The sequence below is a fragment of the Panulirus ornatus genome, chromosome 45, assembly GCF_036320965.1.
Source record: "Panulirus ornatus isolate Po-2019 chromosome 45, ASM3632096v1, whole genome shotgun sequence".
Lineage (NCBI taxonomy): Eukaryota > Metazoa > Arthropoda > Malacostraca > Decapoda > Palinuridae > Panulirus > Panulirus ornatus.
In genome coordinates, this window is record NC_092268.1 from 2,733,684 (window position 1) to 2,756,378 (window position 22,695).

The 22,695-nt window shown below is 41.2% G+C and overlaps 2 protein-coding genes across 21 annotated transcripts in view; one reads left to right on the forward strand and one right to left on the reverse strand.

Annotated features, from left to right (window-relative positions):
* Positions 1-6,254, forward strand: part of LOC139762985 (uncharacterized) — a 141,290-nt gene extending 135,036 nt beyond the window's left edge. Inside the window, exons 4-5 of the mRNA XM_071688512.1 lie at positions 1,690-1,849; positions 6,138-6,254. Of these exons, the coding sequence (XP_071544613.1) occupies positions 1,690-1,849; positions 6,138-6,211 (234 nt within the window). The 3' untranslated portion in view covers positions 6,212-6,254. The remainder of the gene's footprint in view (positions 1-1,689; positions 1,850-6,137) is intronic.
* Positions 1-22,695, reverse strand: part of LOC139762984 (uncharacterized) — a 326,805-nt gene that overhangs the window by 267,609 nt on the left and 36,501 nt on the right. The gene's annotated exons all lie outside the window — the stretch shown is intronic.

Sequence of the window (22,695 nt, forward strand, 5' to 3'; positions counted from 1 at the left end):
CAGCTGCTCCCAAAACACTTGCCTCTCATGATCTTTCTTCCCATGCCCAGGTGCATATGCACCAATAATCACCCATCTCTCTCCATGAACTTTCAGTTTTACCCATATTAATCGAGAATTTACTTTCTTACATTCTATCACATAACCCCACATTCTTACATTCTATCACATACTCCCACAACTCCTGTTTCAGGAGTACTGCTACTCCTTCCCTTGCTCTTGTCCTCTCACTAACCCCTGACTTTACTCCCAAGACATTCCCAAACCACTCTTCCCCTTTACCCTTGAGCTTCGTTTCACTCAGAGCCAAAACATCCAGGTTCCTTTCCTCAAACATACTACCTATCTCTCCTTTTTTCACATCTTGGTTACATCCACACACATTTAGACACCCCAGTCTGAGCCTTCGAGGAGGATGAGCACTCCCCGCGTGACTCCTTCTTCTGTTTCCCATTTTAGAAAGTTAAAAATATTGATGTATAGATTTAAATTTTTGATTGATATTGATAGTTGTGTTATTTTTATATGTATATTGTGTGTATATTCTATTAGGTGTATTTGTTGTATTTCAGCTGTATTATTTGTTTGATTACAGTTGCATTTGCATTGAATATTAAGTGTATTAGTTTGATATGATTATAAGTAGTATGTTAGTATGTGTCTTACTTGTATATTAGCATAAGTGTAACTTTCATATTATAAGGTATATTGTAATTGCTATATATAGTGAAATATTTGCATTTATTGTATACTATTGTAGATGATTTTATTATTTGCTGATGTGTATTAATTGAATAATATTAATATGATGTTTATTGGTGTTATATTATCATGTGTATTACTGTTTTCAAATGTATTATGTTTTTTGCAAGGTTTATTGCTGTTATATTTTGAATGTTACAAATTGTAAAATTTATAATGAATAATGTATTTTAAGAGCTTATGTACATTTGTGTTTGTATATATATACTTGGATGGCATTGCAGTGGAATTTATTAAAAAAGGGGGTGACCATGTTGTTGACTGGTTGGTGAGGATATTCAATGTATGTTTGGTTCATGGTGCAGTGCCTGAGGATTGGCGGAATGCATGCATAGCGCTGTTGTACAAAAAAAGGCAAAGGGAATGATAAAGGTGAGTGTTCAAATTACAGAGGTACAAGTTTGTTGAGTATTCTTGAGAAAGTATATGTTAAAAAGATTATTAAACCAATGGAAATTTTTTTGAGAATTTGAGGGGATATCACTTTGTAAATGTGGATTCAAGTAGGCATACTTCTTGCATTGCAAACCAGTATGAAACTGGCATCCTTTATATGGCTAATACTGCTTTATACTGGCTATGAAACATGTTGTGTTATATACATAGGATGTCTATATTTGGTTTCCTGCTTATCGAATGGATCACGTGCACAGTTGGCTAACTCGTATATTCCTGCACTTTAAGTCGATTTATGTGAGCAAACCAAGGCTGTATGCTCATGATTTAATACATAATTGGGAACCAAAAACTGTCGAGTTGGCCTTCATAATTTTAGACAAACTAGCAGGCATAGCTGTAGATGAGTGGTGTTCAGTGGTAATAATAGGAATAGTTGAGGAAATGTAGTTTAGTGGTTCTGACATATTGGGGTAAAGGAATATAATCAATAGTATGTGGTTGCTTTTGGTTAAGCATTTCATTTTGCAGGTGAATGGCCACTCGCTAGACAGCATAACCCGGGAGTTCCTACTAGATGGTGTAGATCAGAATGTACAGGAAAGTTGGCGTGCAAACTACATGGAAGTGGACGTCTTCACCACCCGTGGCAGTCCCATAGCAGGAACGATCTCTGGAGTGCTAACTAGTGGTAGGTTTTCTGGTACATGATGGTCTTGTTTTGATCTAGTTGGGCATAGGAACGGGATAAGGAACCTCCTAATTTTTCTGATGGAAAGTTCCACTATTTCCTAATATTTTCTAACCATAAAAGTGTGCTACGAGGTGCAACTGGAGGGATGTCTGATCATTATCTTGTGGAGGCTAAGGTGAAGATTTGTATGGGTTTTCAGAAAAGAAGAGTGAATGTTGGGGTGAAGCGGATGGTGAGAGTAAGTGAGCTTGGGAAGGAGACGTGTGAGGAAGTACCAGGAGAGACTGAGTACAGAATGGAAAAAGGTGAGAACAATGGAAGTAAGGGGAGTGGGGGAGGAATGGGATGTATTTAGGGAATCAGTGATGGATTGCGCAAAAGATGCTTGTGGCATGAAAAGAGTGGGAGGTGGGTTGATTAGAAAGGGTAGTGAGTGGTGGGATGAAGAAGTAAGATTATTAGTGAAAGAGAAGAGAGAGGCATTTGGACGATTTTTGCAGGGAAAAAATGCAGTTGAGTGGGAGATGTATAAAAGAAACAGACAGGAGGTCAAGAGAAAGGTGCAAGAGGTGAAAAAGAGGGCAAATGAGAGTTGGGGTGAGAGAGTATCATTAAATTTTAGGGAGAATAAAAAGATGTTCTGGAAGGAGGTAAATAAAGTGCGTAAGACAAGGGAGCAAATGGGAACTTCAGTGAAGGGCGCAAATGGGGAGGTGATAACAAGTAGTGGTGATGTGAGAAGGAGATGGCGTGAGTATTTTGAAGGTTTGTTGAATGGGTTTGATGATAGAGTGGAAGATATAGGGTGTTTTGGTCGAGGTGGTGTGCAAAGTGAGAGGGTTAGGGAAAATGATTTGGTAAACAGAGAAGAGGTAGTAAAAGCTTTGCGGAAGATGAAAGCCGGTAAGGCAGCAAGTTTGGATGGTGTTGCAGTGGAATTTAATAAAAAAGGGGGTGACTGTATTATTGACTGGTTGATAAGGTTATTTAATGTATGTATGACTCATGGTGAGGTGCCTGAGGATTGGCGGAATGCGTGCATAGTGCCATTGTACAAAGGCAAAGGGGATAAGAGTGAGTGCTCAAATTACAGAGGTATAAGTTTGTTGAGTATTCATAGTAGATTATATGGGAGGGTATTAATTGAGAGGGTGAAGGCATGTACAGAGCATCAGATTGGGGAAGAGCAGTGTGGTTTCAGAAGTGGTAGAGGATGTGTGGATCAGGTGTTTGCTTTGAAGAATGTATGTGAGAAATACTTAGAAAAGGAAATGGATTTGTATGTAGCATTTATGGATCTGGAGAAGGCATATGATAGAGTTGATAGAGATGCTCTGTGGAAGGTATTAAGAATGTATGGTGTGGGAGGCAAGTTTTTAGACGCAGTGAAAAGTTTTTATCGAGGATGTAAGGCATGTGTACGTGTAGGAAGAGAGGAAAGTGATTGGTTCTCAGTGAATGTAGGTTTGCGGCAGGGGTGTGTGATGTCTCCATGGTTGTTTAATTTGTTTATGGATAGGGTTGTTAGGGAGGTGAATGCAGAGTTTTGGAAAGAGTGGCAAGTATGAAGTCTGTTGGGGATGAGAGAGCTTGGGAAGTGAGTCAGTTGTTGTTCGCTGATGATACAGCGCTGGTGGCTGATTCATGTGAGAAACTGCAGAAGCTGGTGACTGAGTTTGGTGAAGTGCATGTAAGAAGAAAGTTAAGAGTAAATGTGAATAAGAGCAAGGTTATTAGGTACAGTAGGGTTGAGGGTCAAGTCAATTGGGAGGTAAGTTTGAATGGAGAAAAACTGGAGGAAGTAAAGTGTTTTAGATATCTGGGAGTGGATCTGGCAGCGGATGGAACCATGGAAGTGGATCATAGGGTGGGGGAGGGGGCGAAAACCCTGGGAGCCTTGAAGAGTGTGTGGAAGTTGAGAACATTATCTCGGAAAGCAAAAATGGGTATGTTTGAAGGAATAGTGGTTCCAACAATGTTGTATGGTTGCGAGGCGTGGGCTATGGATAGAGTTGTGCACAGGAGGATGGATGTGCTGGAAATGAGATGTTTGAGGACAATTTGTGGTGTGAGGTGGTTTGATCGAGTAAGTAACGTAAGGGTAAGAGAGATGTGTGGAAATAAAAAAGAGTGTGGTTGAGAGAGCAGAAGAGGGTGTTTTGAAATGCTTTGGGCACATGGAGAGAATGAGTGAGGAAAGATTGACCAAGATGATATATGTGTCGGAGGTGGAGGGAACGAGGAGAAGTGGGAGACCAAATTGGAGGTGGAAAGATGGAGTGAAAAAGATTTTGAGTGATCGGTGCCTGAACATGCAGGAGGGTGAAAGGAGGGCAAGGAATAGAGTGAATTGGATCGATGTGGTATACCGGGGTTGACGTGCTGTCAGTGGATTGAATCAAGGCATGTGAAGCGTCTGGGGTAAACCATGGAAAGCTGTGCAGGTATGTATATTTGCGTGTGTGGACGTATGGATATACATGTGTATGGGGGTGGGTTGGGCCATTTCTTTCGTCTGTTTCCTTGCGCTACCTTACAAACGCGGGAGACAGCGACAAAGCAAAAAAAAAAAAAATGATTCATGGTGAGGTGCCTGATGATTGGTGGAATGCTTGCATAGTGCCATTGTACAAAGGCAAAGGGGGTAACAGTGAGTGCTCAAATTACAGAGGTATAAGTTTGTTAAGTATTCCTGGGAAATTATATGGGAGGGTATTGACTGAGAGGGTGAAGGCATGTACAGAGCATTAGATTCTGGAAGAGCAGTGTGGTTTCAGAAGTGGTAGAGGATGTGTGGATCAGGTGTTTGCTTTGAAGAATGTATGTGAGAAATACTTAGAAAAGCAAATGGATTTGTATGTAGCATTTATGGATCTGGAGAAGGCATATGATAGAGTTGATAGAGATGCTCTGTGGAAGGTATTAAGAATATATGGTGTGGGAGGCAAGTTGTTAGAAGCAGTGAAAACTTTTTATCGAGGATGTAAGGCATGTGTACGTGTAGGAAGAGAGGAAAGTGATTGGTTCTCAGTGAATGTAGGTTTGCGGCAGGGGTGTGTGATGTCTCCATGGATGTTTAATTTGTTTGTGGATGGGGTTGTTAGGGAGGTGAATGCAAGAGTTTTGGAAAGAGGGGCAAGTATGAAGTCTGTTGTGGATGAGAGAGCTTGGGAAGTGAGTCAGTTGTTGTTCGCTGATGATACAGCGCTGGTGGCTGATTCATGTGAGAAACTGCAGAAGCTGGTGACTGAGTTTGGTAAAGTGTGTGAAAGAAGAAAGTTAAGAGTAAATGTGAATAAGAGCAAGGTTATTAGGTACAGTAGGGTTGAGGGTCAAGTCAATTGGGAGGTAAGTTTGAATGAAGAAAAACTGGAGGAAGTAAAGTGTTTTAGATGTCTGGGAGTGGATCTGGCAGCGGATGGAACCATGGAAGAGGAAGTGGATCATAGGGTGGGGGAGGGGGCGAAAATTCTGGGAGCCTTGAAGAATGTTTGGAAGTCGAGAACATTATCTCGGAAAGCAAAAATGGGTATGTTTGAAGGAATAGTGGTTCCAACAATGTTGTATTGTTGCGAGGCGTGGGCTATGGATAGAGTTTTGCACAGGAGGATGGATATGCTGGAAATGAGATGTTTGAGGACAATGTGTGGTGTGAGGTGGTTTGATCGAGTAAGTAACGTAAGGGTAAGAGAGATGTGTGGAAATAAAAAGAGCGTGGTTGAGAGAGCAGAAGAGGGTGTTTTGAAATGGTTTGGGCACATGGAGAGAATGAGTGAGGAAAGATTGACCAAGATGATATATGTGTCGGAGGTGGAGGGAACGAGAAGTGGGAGACCAAATTGGAGGTGGAAAGATGTAGTGAAAAAGATTTTGAGTGATCGGGGCCTGAACATACAGGAAGGTGAAAGGCGGGCAAGGAATAGAGTGCATTGGATCGATGTTGTATACCGGGGTTGACGTGCTGTCAGTGGATTGAATCAGGGCATGTGAAGCGACTGGGGTAAACCATGGAAAGCTGTGTAGGTATGTATATTTGCGTGTGTGGACGTATGTATATACATGTGTATGGGGGTGGGTTGGGCCATTTCTTTCGTCTGTTTCCTTGCGCTACCTCTCAAACGTGGGAAACAGCGACGAAGCAAAAAAAGAAAAACATTTCTTGCCAATCTTTGGGGGTATAATTAGTTCTTTTAACTGCCTGAGGTATTCTGTATGGACAGCATTTCATTGATGTATATTTTTTCAAGCTTCCTGTATCAATTATGGTATATTTTTTCTTCAACAGCTAAGGTACAGTTCCTTAATGATATATACATTGGTGTTCTTAAAGTGGATACCCGTCAACAATGTGAATATTGATGAGCTGTACCGTTTGGCTGTTCTTCAGAATGAAGATGTGGTATGGTGCTCTCTTCTGATCCATATGACATTTGCAATTTTTGTATATGAATATAACCTAAGTGAACCATTTGATTTGACAGTACATTTGTGTTGCAGGTAATAAAATGTGACTTAAGTGTCACAAAAGGTCTAACTGTGAGGAATCTCAAGATAAATTCAACCCTTTCTGGTAGAGGCAGCAAAGGGGTGCTGGTAAATGGTGTAGATGTGTCTGAAATAAGAAACCAAGCTGTCCTGACTTCTGGTGGTTCCTCTATTATTAGAGGTAGAAAGACATTTGTCAATGCATTCACAGCTGATCACCTTAATGCTGGTAAGCCTAGATAATCTCAGATGACATTATACATGTTCTTCATATTTTCTCTTGACAACAGCATGTCACACTTGTCTTGCTGTGTCTTCTTGCCACCTCTGCTGTATATTCTTATGATATTTTGGTGAAAGGCTATATTTACAGCATGTATGCCACATATCCTGTTAATATCTAGTACTGTACCAGTTACCACTTATCCTTTATACTCTTACTAATTTTTTGTTATCCATCATAGCGAGCCTCTACCCTAATTCCACTTCAGCAATTTATTTAAGGTATCGGGAGTGGGGGGCCAGAAATCCTCCCCTCCTTGTATTTTTAACTTTCTACAATGGGAAACAGAAGAAGGAGTCACGCGGGGAGTGCTCATCCTCCTCGAATTCTCAGACTGGGGTGTCTAAATGTGTGTGGATGTAAACAAGATGTGAAAAAAGGAGAGATAGGTAGTATGTTTGAGGAAAGGAACCTGGATGTTTTGGCTCTGAGTGAAACGAAGCTCAAGGGTAAAGGGGAAGAGTGGTTTGGGAATGTCTTGGGAGTAAAGTCAGGGGTTAGTGAGAGGACAAGAGCAAGGGAAGGAGTAGCAGTACTCCTGAAACAGGAGTTGTGGGAGTATGTGATAGAATGTAAGAATGTGGGGTTATGTGATAGAATGTAAGAAAGTAAATTCTCGATTAATATGGGTAAAACTGAAAGTTCATGGAGAGAGATGGGTGATTATTGGTGCATATGCACCTGGGCATGAGAAGAAAGATCATGAGAGGCAAGAGTTTTGGGAGCAGCTGAATGAGTGTGTTAGTGGTTTTGATGCACGAGACCAGGTTATAGTGATGGGTGATTTGAATGCAAAGGTGAGTAATGTGGCAGTTGAGGGAATAATTGGTATACATGGGGTGTTCAGTGTTGTAAATGGAAATGGTGAAGAGCTTGTAGATTTATGTGCTGAAAAAGGAATGGTGATTGGGAATACCTGGTTTAAAAAGCGAGATATAGATAAGTATACGTATGTAAATAGGAGAGATGGCCAGAGAGCGTTATTGGATTACGTGTTAATTGACAGGCGCGCGAAAGAGAGACTTTTGGATGTTAATGTGCTGAGAGGTGCAACTGGAGGGATGTCTGATCATTATCTTGTGGAGGCTAAGGTGAAGATTTGTATGGGTTTTCAGAAAAGAAGAGTGAATGTTGGGGTGAAGAGGATGGTGAGAGTAAGTGAGCTTGGGAAGGAGACTTGTGTGAGGAAGTACCGGGAGAGATTGAGTACAGAATGGAAAAAGGTGAGAACAATGGAAGTAAGGGGAGTGGGGGAGGAATGGGATGTATTTAGGGAATCAGTGATGGCTTCTTTTGGAAATGGTGAAGAGCTTGTAGATTTATGTGCTGAAAAAGGACTGGTGATTGGGAATACCTGGTTTAAAAAGCGAGATATACATAAGTATACGTATGTAAGCAGGAGAGATGGCCAGAGAGCGTTTTTGGATTACGTTTTAATTGACAGGCGCGCGAAAGAGAGACTTTTGGATGTTAATGTGCTGAGAGGTGCAACTGGAGGGATGTCTGATCATTATCTTATGGAGGCTAAGGTGAAGATTTGTATGGGTTTTCAGAAAAGAAGAGTGAATGTTGGGGTGAAGAGGATGGTGAGAGTAAGTGAGCTTGGGAAGGAGACTTGTGTGAGGAAGTACCAGGAGAGACTGAGTACAGAATGGAAAAAGGTGAGAACAATGGAAGTAAGGGGAGTGGGGGAGGAATGGGATGTATTTAGGAAATCAGTGATGGATTGCGCAAAAGATGCTTGTGGCATGAGAAGAGTGGGAGGTGGGTTGATTAGAAAGGGTAGTGAGTGGTGGGATGAAGAAGTAAGATTATTAGTGAAAGAGAAGAGAGAGGCATTTGGACAATTTTTGCAGGGAAAAAATGCACTTGAGTGGGAGATGTATAAAAGAAAGAGACAGGAGGTCAAGAGAAAGGTGCAAGAGGGGAAAAAGAGGGCAAATGAGAGTTGGGGTGAGAGAGTGTCATTTAATTTTAGGGAGAATAAAAAGATGTTCTGGAAGGAGGTAAATAAAGTGCGTAAGACAAGGGAGCAAATGGGAACTTCAGTGAAGGACGCAAATGGGGAGGTGATAACAAGTAGTGGTGATGTGATAAGGAGATGGAGTGAGTATTTTGAAGATTTGTTGAATGTGTTTGATGATAGAGTGGTAGATATAGGGCGTTTTGGTCGAGGTGTGTTCAAAGTGAGAGGGTTAGGGAGAATGATTTGGTAAACAGAGAAGAGGTAGTAAAAGCTTTGCGGAAGATGAAAGCTGGCAAGGCAGCAGGTTTGGATGGTATTGCGGTGGAATTTATTAAAAAATGGAGTGACTGTATTATTGACTGGTTGGTAAGGTTATTTAATGTATGTATGACTCATGGTGAGGTGCCTGAGGATTGGCGGAATGCTTGCATAGTGCCATTGTACAAAGGCAAAGGGGATAAGAGTGAGTGCTCAAATTACAGAGGTATAAGTTTGTTGAGTATTCCTGGTAAATTGTATGGGAGGGTATTGATTGAGAGGGTGAAGGCATGTACAGAGCATCAGATTGGGGAAGAGCAGTGTGGTTTTAGAAGTGGTAGAGGATGTGTGGATCAGGTGTTTGCTTTGAAGAATGTATGTGAGAAATACTTAGAAAAGCAAATGGATTTGTATGTAGCATTTATAGATCTGGAGAAGGCATATGATAGAGTTGATAGAGATGCTCTGTGGAAGGTATTAAGAATATATGGTGTGGGAGGCAAGTTGTTAGACGCAGTGAAAAGTTTTTATCGAGGATGTAAGGCATGTTTACGTGTAGGAAGAGAGGAAAGTGATTGCTTCTCAGTGAATGTAGGTATGCGGCAGGGGTGTGTGATGTCTCCATGGTTGTTTAATTTGTTTATGGATGGGGTTGTTAGGGAGGTGAATGCAAGAGTTTTGGAAAGAGGGGCAAGTATGAAGTCTGTTGGGGATGAGAGAGCTTGGGAAGTGAGTCAGTTGTTGTTCACTGATAATACAGCGCTGGTGGCGGATTCATGTGAGAAACTGCAGAAGCTGGTGACTGAGTTTGGTGAAGTGTGTGAAAGAAGAAAGTTAAGAGTAAATGTGAATAAGAGCAAGGTTATTAGGTACAGTAGGGTTGAGGGTCAAGTCAATTGGGACGTAAGTTTGAATGGAGAAAAACTGGAGGTTGTAAAGTGCTTTAGATATCTGGGAGTGGATCTGGCAGCGGATGGAACCCTGGAAGCGGAAGTGGAACATAGGATGGGGGAGGGGGCGAAAATCCTGGGAGCCTTGAAGAATGTGTGGAAGTCGAGAACATTATCTCGGAAAGCAAAAATGGGTATGTTTGAAGGAATAGTGGTTCCAAGAATGTTGTATGGTTGCGATAGATAGAGTTGTGCGCAGGAGGATGGATGTGCTGGAAATGAGGTGTTTGAGGACAATTTGTGGTGTGAGGTAGTTTGATCGAGTAAGTAATGTAAAGGTATGAGAGATGTGTGGAAATAAAAAGAGCATGGTTGAGAGAGCAGAAGAGGGTGTTTTGAAATGGTTTGGGCGCATGGAGAGAATGAGTGAAGAAAGATTGACCAAGATGATATATGTGTCGGAGGAGGAGGGAACGAGGAGAAGTGGGAGACCAAATTGGAGGTGGAAAGATGGAGTTAAAAAGATTTTGTGTGATCGGGGCCTGAACATGCAGGATGGTGAAAGGTGGGCAAGGAATAGAGTGAATTGGATCGATGTGGTATACCGGGGTTGACGTGCTGTTAGTGGATTGAATCAGGGCATGTGAAGCGTCTGGGGTAAACCATGGAAAGCTGTGTAGGTATGTATATTTGCGTGTGTGGACGTATGTATATACATGTGTATGGGGGTGGGTTGGGCCATTTCTTTCGTCTGTTTCCTTGCGCTACCTCGCAAACGCGGGAGACAGAAAAAAAAAAAAGTGAATGTTGGGGTGAAGAGGGTGGTGAGAGTAAGTGAGCTTGGGAAGGAGACTTGTGTGAGGAAGTACCAGGAGAGACTGAGTACAGAATGGAAAAAGGTGAGAACAATGGAAGTAAGGGGAGTGGGGGAGGAATGGGGTGTATTTAGGGAATCAGTGATGGATTGCACAAAAGATGCTTGTGACATGAGAAGAGTGGGAGGTGGGTTGATCAGAAAGGGTAGTGAGTGGTGGGATGAAGAAGTAAGATTATTAGTGAAAGAGAAGAGAGGGGCATCTGGACCATTTTTGCAGGGAAAAAATGCAATTGAGTGGGAGATGTATAAAAGAAAGAGACAGGAGGTCAAGAGAAAGGTGCAAGAGGTGAAAAAGAGGGCAAATGAGAGTTGGGGTGAGAGAGTATCATTAAATTTTAGGGAGAATAAAAAGATGTTTTGGAAGGAGGTAAATAAAGTGCGTAAGACAAGGGAGCAAATGGGAACTTCAGTGAAGGGCGCAAATGGGGAGGTGATAACAAGTAGTGGTGATGTGAGAAGGAGATGGAGTGAATATTTTGAAGGTTTGTTGAATGTGTTTGATGATAGAGTGGCAGATATTGGGTGTTTTGGTCGAGGTGGTGTTCAAAGTGAGAGGGTTAGGGAGAATGGTTTGGTAAACAGAGAAGAGGTAGTAAAAGCTTTGCGGAAGATGAAAGTCGGCAAGGCAGCAGGTTTTGATGGTATTGCAGTGGAATTTATAAAAAAAAAAGGGGTTGACTGTATTGTTGACTGGTTGGTAAGGTTATTTAATGTATGTATGACTCATGGTGAGGTGCCTGAGGATTAGCGGAATGCTTGCATAGTGCCATTGTACAAAGGCAAAGGGGATAAGAGTGAATGCTGAAATTACAGAGGTATAAGTTTGTTGAGTATTCCTGGTAAATTATATGGGAGGGTATTGATTGAGAGGGTGAAGGCATGTACAGAGCATCAGATTGGGGAAGAGCAGTGTGGTTTCAGAAGTGGTAGAGGATGTGTGGATCAGGTGTTTGCTTTGAAGAATGTATGTGAGAAATACTTAGAAAAGCAAATGGATTTGTATGTAGCATTTATCGATCTGGAGAAGGCATATGATAGAGTTGATAGAGATGCTCTGTGGAAGGTATTAAGAATATATGGTGTGGGAGGCAAGTTGTTAGAAGCAGTGAAAAGTTTTTATTAAGGATGTAAGGCATGTGTACGTGTAGGAAGAGAGGAAAGTGATTGCTTCTCAGTGAATGTAGGTTTGCGGTAGGGGTGTGTGATGTCTCCATGGTTGTTTAATTTGTTTATGGATGGGGTTGTTAGGGAGGTGAATGCAAGAGTTTTGGAAAGAGGGGCAAGTATGCAGTCTGTTGTGGATGAGAGAGCTTGGGAAGTGAGTCAGTTGTTGTTTGCTGATGATACAGAGCTGGTGGCAGATTCATGTGAGAAACTGCCGAAGCTGGTGACTAAGTTTGGTAAAGTGTGTGAAAGAAGGAAGTTAAGAGTAAAAGTGAATAAGAGCAAGGTTAGTAGGTACAGTAGGGTTGAGGGTCAAGTCAATTGGGAGGTAAGTTTGAATGGAGAAAAACTGGAGGAAGTAAAGTGTTTTAGATATCTGGGAGTGGATCTGGCAGCGGATGGAACCTTGGAAGCGGAAGTGGATCATAGGGTGGGGGAGGGGGCAAAAATCCTGGGAGCCTTGAAGAATGTGTGGAAGTCGAGAACATTATCTCGGAAAGCAAAAATGGGTATGTTTGAAGGAATAGTGGTTCCAACAATGTTGTATGGTTGCGAGGCGTGGGCTATGGATAGAGTTGTGCGCAGGAGGATGGATGTGCTGGAAATGAGATGTTTGAGGACAATGTGTGGTGTGAGGTGGTTTGATCGAGTAAGTAACGTAAGGGTAAGAGAGATGTGTGGAAATAAAAAGAGCATGGTTGAGAGAGCAGAAGAGGGTGTTTTGAAATGGTTTGGGCACATGGAGAGAATGAGTGAGGAAAGATTGACCAAGAGGATATATGTGTCAGAGGTGGAGGGAATGAGGAGAAGTGGGAGACCAAATTGGAGGTGGAAAGATGGAGTGAAAAAGATTTTGTGTGATCGGGGCCTGAACATGCAGGAGGGTGAAAGGCGGGCAATGAATAGAGTGCATTGGATCGATGTGGTATACCGGGGTTGACGTGCTGTTAGTGGATTGAGTCAGGGCATGTGAAGCGACTGCGGTAAACCATGGAAAGCTGTGTAGGTATGTATATTTGCGTGTGTGGACGTATGTATATACATGTTTATGGGAGTGGTTTGGGCCATTTCTTTCATCTGTTTCCTTGCGCTACCTTGCAAACGCGGGAAACAGCGACAAAGCAAAAGCAAAAAAGAAAAAACCTTGCCAATCTTTGGGGGTATGATTAGTTCTTTTAACTGCCTGAAATATTCTGTATGGACAGCATTTCAGTGATGTATATTTTTTCAAGCTTCCTGTATCAATTATGGTATATTTTTTCTTCAACAGCTAGGGTACAGTTCCTTAATGATATATACATTGGTGTTCTTAAAGTGGATACCATCAACAATGTGAATATTGATGAGCTGTACTGTTTGGCTGTTCTTCAGAATGAAGATGTGGTATGGTGCTCTCTTCTGATCCATATGACATTTGTAATTTTTGTATATGAATGTAACCTAAGTGAACCATTTGATTTGACAGTACATTTGTGTTGCAGGTAATAAAATGTGACTTAAGTGTCACAAAAGGTCTAACTGTGAGGAATCTCAAGATAAATTCAACCCTTTCTGGTAGAGGCAGCAAAGGGGTGCTGGTAAATGGTGTAGATGTGTCTGAAATAAGAAACCAAGCTGTCCTGACTTCTGATGGTTCCTCTATTATTAGAGGCAGAAAGACATTTGTCAATGCATTCACAGCCGATCACCTTAATGCTGGTAAGCCTAGATAATCTCAGATGACATTATACATGTTCGTCATATTTTCTCTTGACAACAGCATGTCACACTTGTCTTGCTCTGTCTTCTCGCCACCTCTGCTGTATATTCTTATGATATTTTGGTGAAAGGCTATATTTACAGCATGTTTGCCACATATCCTGTTAATATCTGGGACTGTATACTCTTACCAATTTTTTGTTACCCATCATAGCGAGCCTCTACCCTAATTCCACTTCAGCAATTTATGTAAGGTATCTCTGCAAAGTTTTATTTTTTACATCTTTGCATGATTGATCAAAAGAATTTTGAAGGTTTGTTGAATGTGTTTGATGATAGAGTGGCAGATATAGGGTGTTTTGGTCGAGGTGGTGTGCAAAGTGAGAGGGTTAGGGAAAATGATTTGGTAAATAGAGAAGAGGTAGTAAAATCTTTACGGAAGATGAAAGCCGGCAAGGCAGCAGGTTTGGATGGTATTGCAGTGGAATTTATTAAAAAAGGGGGTGACTGTATTGTTGAATGGTTGGTAAGGTTAATTAATGTATGTATGATTCATGGTAGCCTTTTAGACCTTTGTAATCTGCTGGCATTTAGTCACCTTTGTTATTTTATTTCAACCATCCTAATAGTAAACCAGCTCCACATAACATCCTTTATAAACTTTTTTCCAAGCTTTCTGTTATTGCCTTGATGTTGCGTGTGTGATTTGTTCATTGTCAGTATTAAGTTGATTTAGAAACCTGAATGCAATTATCAAAATCCCCCTTCTCTGTCCATATCTCCATGACATACAGGTTTGCAGTCCTGAGCTTCATATTGTAGTTTGATCATCTCTCTTTTTCTTTATCAGATATTTGTGCTTCTTGATGCAGTCACCAGATATTAAAGGCATAATGTACTTTAGGTATGACATATATCTTGTGAATAATTTACCGAACTAGTCTTTAACCATATACATACCTGAATGTGATAATTACATTTGCTAGCAAATGTTTTGCCCCTTTCACAATTCTTATTAGTACCTCTGAGACTATAATGGTCCTTAACTCTCTTTTACACGCAGACTTGTTATTTTCAATTAGGTAATAATTGCACGGAAACCTTTCACCCTGTCCCATCCTGTCTTGCACATACTTGAATTTTATCTTATCATCCATGTCTAAGTTGCAAGTTTATACACGTCACCATGCAGGATTATTCACTCACCATCTTTGCTTGTTTCTCTTGTGACTCGTAATATCATATGCAAACATGTTTAGGCAAGATTCCAGTCCATCAGGCTAATCTTTTACATAGTGTGGATGTAACCAAGATAAGAAAAAAGGAGAGATAGGTAGTATGTTTGAGGAAAGGAACCTGGATGTTTTGGCTCTGAGTGAAATGAAGCTAAAGGGCAAAGGGGAAGAGTGGTTTGGGAATGTCTTGGGAGTAAAGTCAGGGATTAGTGAGAGGACAAGAGCAAGGGAAGGAGTAGCACTACTCCTGAATCAGGAGTTGTGGGAGTATGTGATAGAGTGTAAGAAAGTAAATTCTAGATTGATATGGGTAAAACTGAAAGTTGATGGAGAGAGTTGGGTGATTATTGGTGCATATGCACCTGGGCATGAGAAGAAAGATCATGAGAGGCAAGTGTTTTGGGAGCAGCTGAATGAGTGTGTTAGTGGTTTTGATGCACGAGACAGTGTTATAGTGATGGTTGATTTGAATGCAAAGGTGAGTAATGTGGCAGTTGAGGGAATAATTAGTATACATGGGGTGTTCAGTGTTGTAAATGGAAATGGTGAAGAGCTTGTAGATTTATGTGCTGAAAAAGGACTGGTGATTGGGAATACCTGGTTTAAAAAGCGAGATATACATAAGTATACGTATGTAAGTAGGAGAGATGGCCAGAGAGCATTATTGGATTACGTGTTAATTGACAGGCGCGCGAAAGAGAGACTTTTGGATGTTAATGTGCTGAGAGGTGCAACTGGAGGGATGCCTGATCATTACCTTGTGGAGGCTAAGGTGAAGATTTGTATGGGTTTTCAGAAAAGAAGAGTGAATGTTGGGGTGATGAGGGTGGTGAGAGTAAGTGAGCTTGGGAAGGAGACTTGTGTGAGGAAGTACCAGGAGAGACTGAGTACAGAATGGAAAAAGGTGAGAACAATGGAAGTAAGGGGAGTGGGGGAGGAATGGTATGTATTTAGGGAATCAGTGATGGATTGTGCAAAAGATGCTTGTGGCGTGAGAAGAGTGGGAGGTAGGTTGATTAGAAAGGGTAGTGAGTGGTGGGATGAAGAAGTAAGATTATTAGTGAAAGAGAAGAGAGAGGCATTTGGACGAATTTTGCAGGGAAAAAATGTAATTGAGTGGGAGATGTATAAAAGAAAGAGACAGGAGGTCAAGAGAAAGGTGCAAGAGGTGAAAAAGAGGGCAAATGAGAGTTGGGGTGAGAGAGTATCATTAGATTTTAGGGAGAATAAAAAGATGTTCTGGAAGGAGGTAAATAAAGTGCGTAAGACAAGGGAGCAAATGGGAACTTCAGTGAAGGGCGCAAATGGGGAGGTGATAACAAGTAGTGGTGATGTGAGGAGATGGAGTGAGTATTTTGAAGGTATGTTGAATGTGTTTGATGATAGAGTGGCAGATATAGGGTGTTTTGGTCGAGGTGGTGTGCAAAGTGAGAGGGTTAGGGAAAATGATTTGATAAACAGAGAAGAGGTAGTAAAAGCTTTGCGGAAGATGAAAGCCAGCAAGGCAGCAGGTTTTGATGGTATTGCAGTGGAATTTATTTAAAAAGGGGTGACTCTATTATTGACTGGTTGGTAAGGTTATTTAATGTATGTATGACTCATGGTGAGGTGCCTGAGGATTGGGGGAATGCGTGCATAGTACCATTGTGCAAAGGCAAAGGGGATAAGAGTGAGTACTCAAATTACAGAGGTATAAGTTTGTTGAGTATTCCTGGTAAATTATATGGGAGGGTATTGATTGAGAGGGTGAAGGCATGTACAGAGCATCAGATTGGGGAAGAGCAGTGTGGTTTCAGAAGTGGTAGAGGATATGTGGATCAGGTGTTTGCTTTGAAGAATGTATGTGAGAAATACTTAGAAAAGCAAATGGATTTGTATGTAGCATTTATCGATCTGGAGAAGGCATATGATAGAGTTGATAGAGATGCTCTGTGGAAGGTATTAAGAATATATGGTGTGGGAGGCAAGTTGTCAGAAGCAGTGAAAAGTTTTTATCGAGGATGTAAGGCATGTGTACGTGTAGGAAGAGAGGAAAGTGATTAGTTCTCAGTGAATGTAGGTTTGCGGCAGGGGTGTGTGATGTCTCCATGGTTGTTTAATTTGTTTATGGATGGGGTTGTTAGAGAGGTGAATGCAAGAGTTTTGGAAAGAGGGGCAAGTATGAAGTCTGTTGTGGATGAGAGAGCTTGGGAAATGAGTCAGTTGTTGTTTGCTGATGATACAGCGCTGGTGGCTGATTCATGTGAGAAACTGCAGAAGCTGGTGACTGAGTTTGGTAAAGTGTGTGAAAGAAGAAAGTTAAGAGTAAATGTGAATAAGAGCAAGGTTATTAGGTACAGTTGGGTTGAGGGTCAAGTCAGTTGGGAGGTAAGTTTGAATGGAAAAAAACTGGAGGAAGTAAAGTGTTTTAGATATCTGGGAGTGGATCTGGCAGCGGATGGAACCATGGAAGCGGAAGTGGATCATAGGGTGGGGGAGGGGGCGAAAATCCTGGGAGCCTTGAAGAATGTGTGGAAGTTGAGAACATTATCTCGGAAAGCAAAAATGGGTATGTTTGAAGGAATAGTGGTTCCAACAATGTTGTATGGTTGCGAGGCGTGGGCTATGGATAGAGTTGTGCGCAGGAGGATGGATGTGCTGGAAATGAGATGTTTGAGGACAATGTGTGGTGTGAGGTGGTTTGATCGAGTAAGTAACGTAAGGGTAAGAGAGATGTGTGGAAATAAAAAGAGCGTGGTTGAGAGAGCAGAAGAGGGTGTTTTGAAATGGTTTGGGCACATGGAGAGAATGAGTGAGGAAAGATTGACCAAGAGGATATATGTGTCGGAGGTAGAGGGAACGAGAAGTGGGAGACCAAATTGGAGGTGGAAAGATGGAGTGAAAAAGATTTTGTGTGATCGGGGCCTGAACATGCAGGAGGGGGAAAGGAGGGCAAGGAATAGAGTGAATTGGATCGATATGGTATACCGGGGTTGACGTGCTGTTAGTGGATTGAATCAGGGCATGTGAAGCGTCTGGGGTAAACCATTGAAAGCTGTGTAGGTATGTATATTTGCATGTGTGGACGTATGTATATACATGTGTATGGGGGTGGGTTGGGCCATTTCTTTCGTCTGTTTCCTTGCGCTACCTCACAAACGCGGGAGACAGCGACAAAGCAAAAAAAAAAAAAAGTATTTAAACCTTTCAGTGCCCTGGTTTTATTTAGCTTGTGTGTGTGCCATTTTTTAATTTCTCTAGGTATTGCAACACAACAAGCCACTTTTCTAAACCCTCTTTCTCTTGCTACTTTATTTTAGACTTTTTTCTTCATTTGTTCATGATACGTAGGTGGGTAGGATCAGGAGTATCACTTCTTTATCCCATCTTTCACATGCCATACGCATCATTTGTCTATGTAAGTATTTAAACCTTTCAATGCCCTGGTTTTATTTAGCTTATGTGTGTGCCATTTTTTAATTTCTCTAGGTATTGCAGCACAACAAGCCACTTTTCTAAACCCTCTTTCTCTTGCTACTTTATTTTAGACTTTTTTCTTCATTTGTTCATTACAGACTTTCACACATTACTTCACCAAAAAATGGCATTCCACCTGTCACTCCCTTTAACATGCTTATAACAACCTTTTCTGTGCAAGCCAGTGAATTGCAACAGGCCAGTTATGCATGTTAATGTTCAGTCCCTCACATGTATACTCTTGCCCATGTGCAGCTTATTGAATCCAGTATTCCCAATTACCACTCCTCTTTCAGCAACTGTCAAAGCACTCGCTTGGCCTTTTAAATGTAAAGTGGAACTCCCTTAAATGGGTGTCCATGGCAGTAGTCTCTCCATATCTAGGGAACTCCAGTGCCACTTCATAGCCTCTATTGCTTCACCTTTAACAGGCCACGTAGAGTGCTTCTACCTAATGTTCCTTATTATTACTATTTCCTAATGCTCCAGCCTAAATGTTCCTACATACTGCTACCATCTGTTGCTTCTGCCAGTTTGCCAAAAGTCAAGGCTATTGAATGGTGCTCCGCAGGAAAATTGGTTACGAATAATGATCTATGCGTCAAGTGTTGTACATGACAAGGAGAGATGCATGTTTCTGGACAGAATGCCAGTAGTTTACTTGTGATTGAGGTTTATAAAAGCTATTTTTTATATAATGGAGTTTATACTATCCTCAGCAAAAGGGGGTAGAACACTTCTCTTAAACCTGTGCTCTAGTGCGTCTTGATTCTTCCATGCTTTCACATCACTACAATTGTTTCCATAAACTAATTTTTTTTCATTAGACATTTTACCTAATGGGATTGCAAAAGAGCATTGCAAGTCTTTTTCCCAGTACCTTCTGTGGTTGTAAACAACCTTGCCCTTGAATATAATGTCTTGTCCATCCTCTGCATTTTCATTCTTCAAAAAGTCATTTAGACTTGGATAACAATATCCTCGCAACTTTCTTTTTTCACTGGCCTGTTATTCATTTAGACTTGGATAACATATCCTCCCAACTTTCTTTTTTCACTGGCCTGTTATTCAGTAAAAGTGGAGCTTTGTAAGGCTCTTTCCCATTAGTTCCCATGCTTGTCAGTGACCTCACCTCTATGTGTTTGGGCCATAATCTGCACTTGTCTTGGAGTTGAATTACAATAAACAGCAATTGTCAGCACTTGGCAATCTCTTCATATCAGTGTCCTACACTCTTGCATGTTTGAGAGGTAACCGCCTAGAGTTGGACCAAACCCTCTCAAGACCTCATTTGATTAAGGCTACACCCAATTGAACAAGGACTCGTGTGTTGTGACTGATGCCATTAGGGCACATAAAAACTTTCATTCTTGTACTACCAGCAATTTAGAGAGTCCTTCAATTCCAACACACCACCACAATATCATTGCTCTCTTCTCTTTCAGTGCCCTCTGCTCCATCATAACATTTCATTTTCTTGCACAACTGACCTCTAGTCTTCACTCTACTTCTTCCATTGTTACCCTCCCTGCCACTCTCGGTACTTGTCCATCACCTGCGATATCAAGACTCCAGTTACTTTAAGTTCTTTTTCACAGTCATCATCCCAGGTTTTATCCCAAGACAACTTCATGCCTCTAGCATATAACTATTTAAACACACTTACAGCCTGCACATCACTGCTGGATCTACAAGTGTCACTTATTCTGTTGCTTGGCTATTACCAAAATGTGTAAATGAGGTTGATTTTTAATGATGCTGACTTGGTAAGGTAGGAGAGGCAGTTGGATATGAAAAAAGCGTGAACTGGTCTTTTGAAAGGTATGGAGTGGGCCGGTCATCTTCCCAGAACTAAGAGTGAGTGGAACAACTACCATTGATCAGACTGTTAACATCAGGAACCCCTTAGAAGGGAGCTCAGCCAATCAATCCTTGGAGGAATATGTTGCAGCTGTAAGCGAGCTTCAGGTATTTAAAATGAATGTTCTCTTGGTTATTTCCACAAAAAATGGGATGAGGGAGTGGCAAGTCTGATAATGCTCATAATCAAATAATGGTTATACTTCAAAAACGTCAAAACCTTACTGATCGTACATGAGAATTCCCTTTTATGACAGGATACTGGTTGATTAACCACTTGGTGATACTTGCAGACAGAGGTACAGCTTCTGAAGGATGCCCTTCCTACAGTGTTGTACCACTTCGGTCAGCAAGCTATCACTGGATTTATAAGTGCTCCATCCCTTACTGTTGATAATGCCCATTTTGATGAACTGACTTTACATAAGGTGAGTGAGTTGCATCATACCACTTGAGAAATAAAGCACTCCAAAGTTCTGATTCTGGAAAGGGATGTTAAAGGATTATTAAACCAATGGAAATTTTTTTGAGAATTTGAGGGGATATCACTTTGTAAATGTGGATTCAAGTAGGCATACTTCTTGCATTGCAAACCAGTATGAAACTGGTGTCCTTTATATGGCTAATACTGCTTTATACTGGCTACTAAACATCTGTTATATACATAGGATGTCTATATTTGGTTTCCTGTTTATCGAATGGATCAGGTGCACAGTTGGCTAACTCGTATATTCCTGCACTTTAAGTCGATGTATGTGAGCAAACCAAGGCTGTATGCTCATGATTTAATACATAATTCGGAACCAAAAACTGTCGTGTTGGCCTTCATAATTTTAGACAAACTAGCAGGCATATCTGTAGATTAGTGGTGTTCAGTGTTAATAATTGTAATAGTAGAGGAAATGGAGTTTAGTGGTTCTGACATATTGTGGTCAAGGAATATAATCAATAGTACGTGGTTGATTTTGGTTAAGCATTTCACTTTGCAGGTGAATGGCCACTCGCTAGACAGCATAACTCGGAAGTTCCTACTAGATGGTGTAGATCAGAATGTACAGGAAAGTTGGCGTGCAAACTACATGGAAGTGGATGTCTTCACCACCCGTGGCAGTCCCATAGCAGGAACGATCTCTGGAGTGCTAACTAGTGGTAGGTTTTCTGCTACATAATGGTCTTGTTTTGATCTAGTTGGGCATAGGAATGGGATAAGGAACCTCTTAATTTTTCCGGAGGAAAGTTCCACTATTTCCTAATATTTTATTTTCTAACCATAAAAGTGATATCAATGTTAAATGAAGGCGAGCTTGGGATGGGGGTGAGTTGCCTAGGCAAGGTGGTAGAATAGGGTCAGTGCAAGGATTACCTTACTTGATGCTAGAAGCTTTATTGGTTATAGTTGTACACACATGATGACACTCAATATGTCTAGGTGGGATGATAAGGAACGTAAATGCAAGTCTTTGAGAGAGGGGTGAGTATGCAGCCTTTGGGGATGAAAGGGCCTGGGAAGCGAGTGTGTTTAATGATGATACAGTACTGGTGGCAGATTCAAGTGAGAAACTGCAGAAGTTGGTGACGAGTTTTTAAAAGTATGTGATAGGAGAAAGTTGAGTGAATGTTAATAAAAGTAATCCCTACTAGTATGGCATCATAACATACTAGTTTGGTTGGGGTCCTTTATAGGTTAAATGAAAATGTTATGCAAATTTGATATGCAGTGCAAACTAACAGGTCTTCCGACAGCAAAAGTGTATGTGCAACCATAGTTTGGGCCATAAAGGTCATTTATCCAGGAATTGGTAGGTTAGGTGAGGTCATGTGCCTTGACCTGCCACCTAGTCAAGGTACTGATAGAAGGGTGCCCTGCTATACGCCCCACATCATTCAGTGGCTAATTAGCACGTCTTTGGTGCACTAATTATAATATGAAAGTTGAACTGTTAGCATTGAGAATAGTTCTCTCTCAATAATCAATTGGTGGTGACAGAGAAGGGACAAAGAGTTGGCAAAATTCAACAAACTTGATAGGCAAACTTAGTGCACCAAATTTAAGTGTGTGTACAGCAATAAATATAGACAGTTTACTCATTTTCCTTTTTCTGTGTATCTTTTCTTGCCACATTCCTTGGCACCACCCAAAATTTCCATGGCTGGGCTACTTAAGAGATAAAAGTGTATTTAATATATGGAAATGGAGGGAGGAAGAGCAAGAACAAGGACAAGTTGGAAGGATGGAGCGAGATGTAAGAGATGGACATGCAGTCAACAGGCTGGATAAGGGTATGTGAAGCTGTTAGGAGAAACTGTGAAAAGATGAGAGGCTTAACTGTGAATAAGGACAATAAGCAAATGGGGCCATTTTTCCTCTGTTCCTGATGCTGCCTCAGAGTGAGAAATTGTGTACATAAACGATATATATTTTTTCGTATTGTGTACGTCATGTATGCATATTCTTCTTAACAGTTTACTGTAGTGGCAGACTATGTGGCAGACCACACCACCTCTGGGATGTTCATGACATCCAACCTTCCAATCAAGGAAAGTTTCTGTACGTTAGCTCAGCTTAAGGTTGCAGACCATCCCCACTTTGAAGACAATGTAAAGTACACAGCAGGAGTCTTGGTAAGTTCTTTCTTTATTCCTAGTAGTGTTAGGGCATGCAAATGAAATT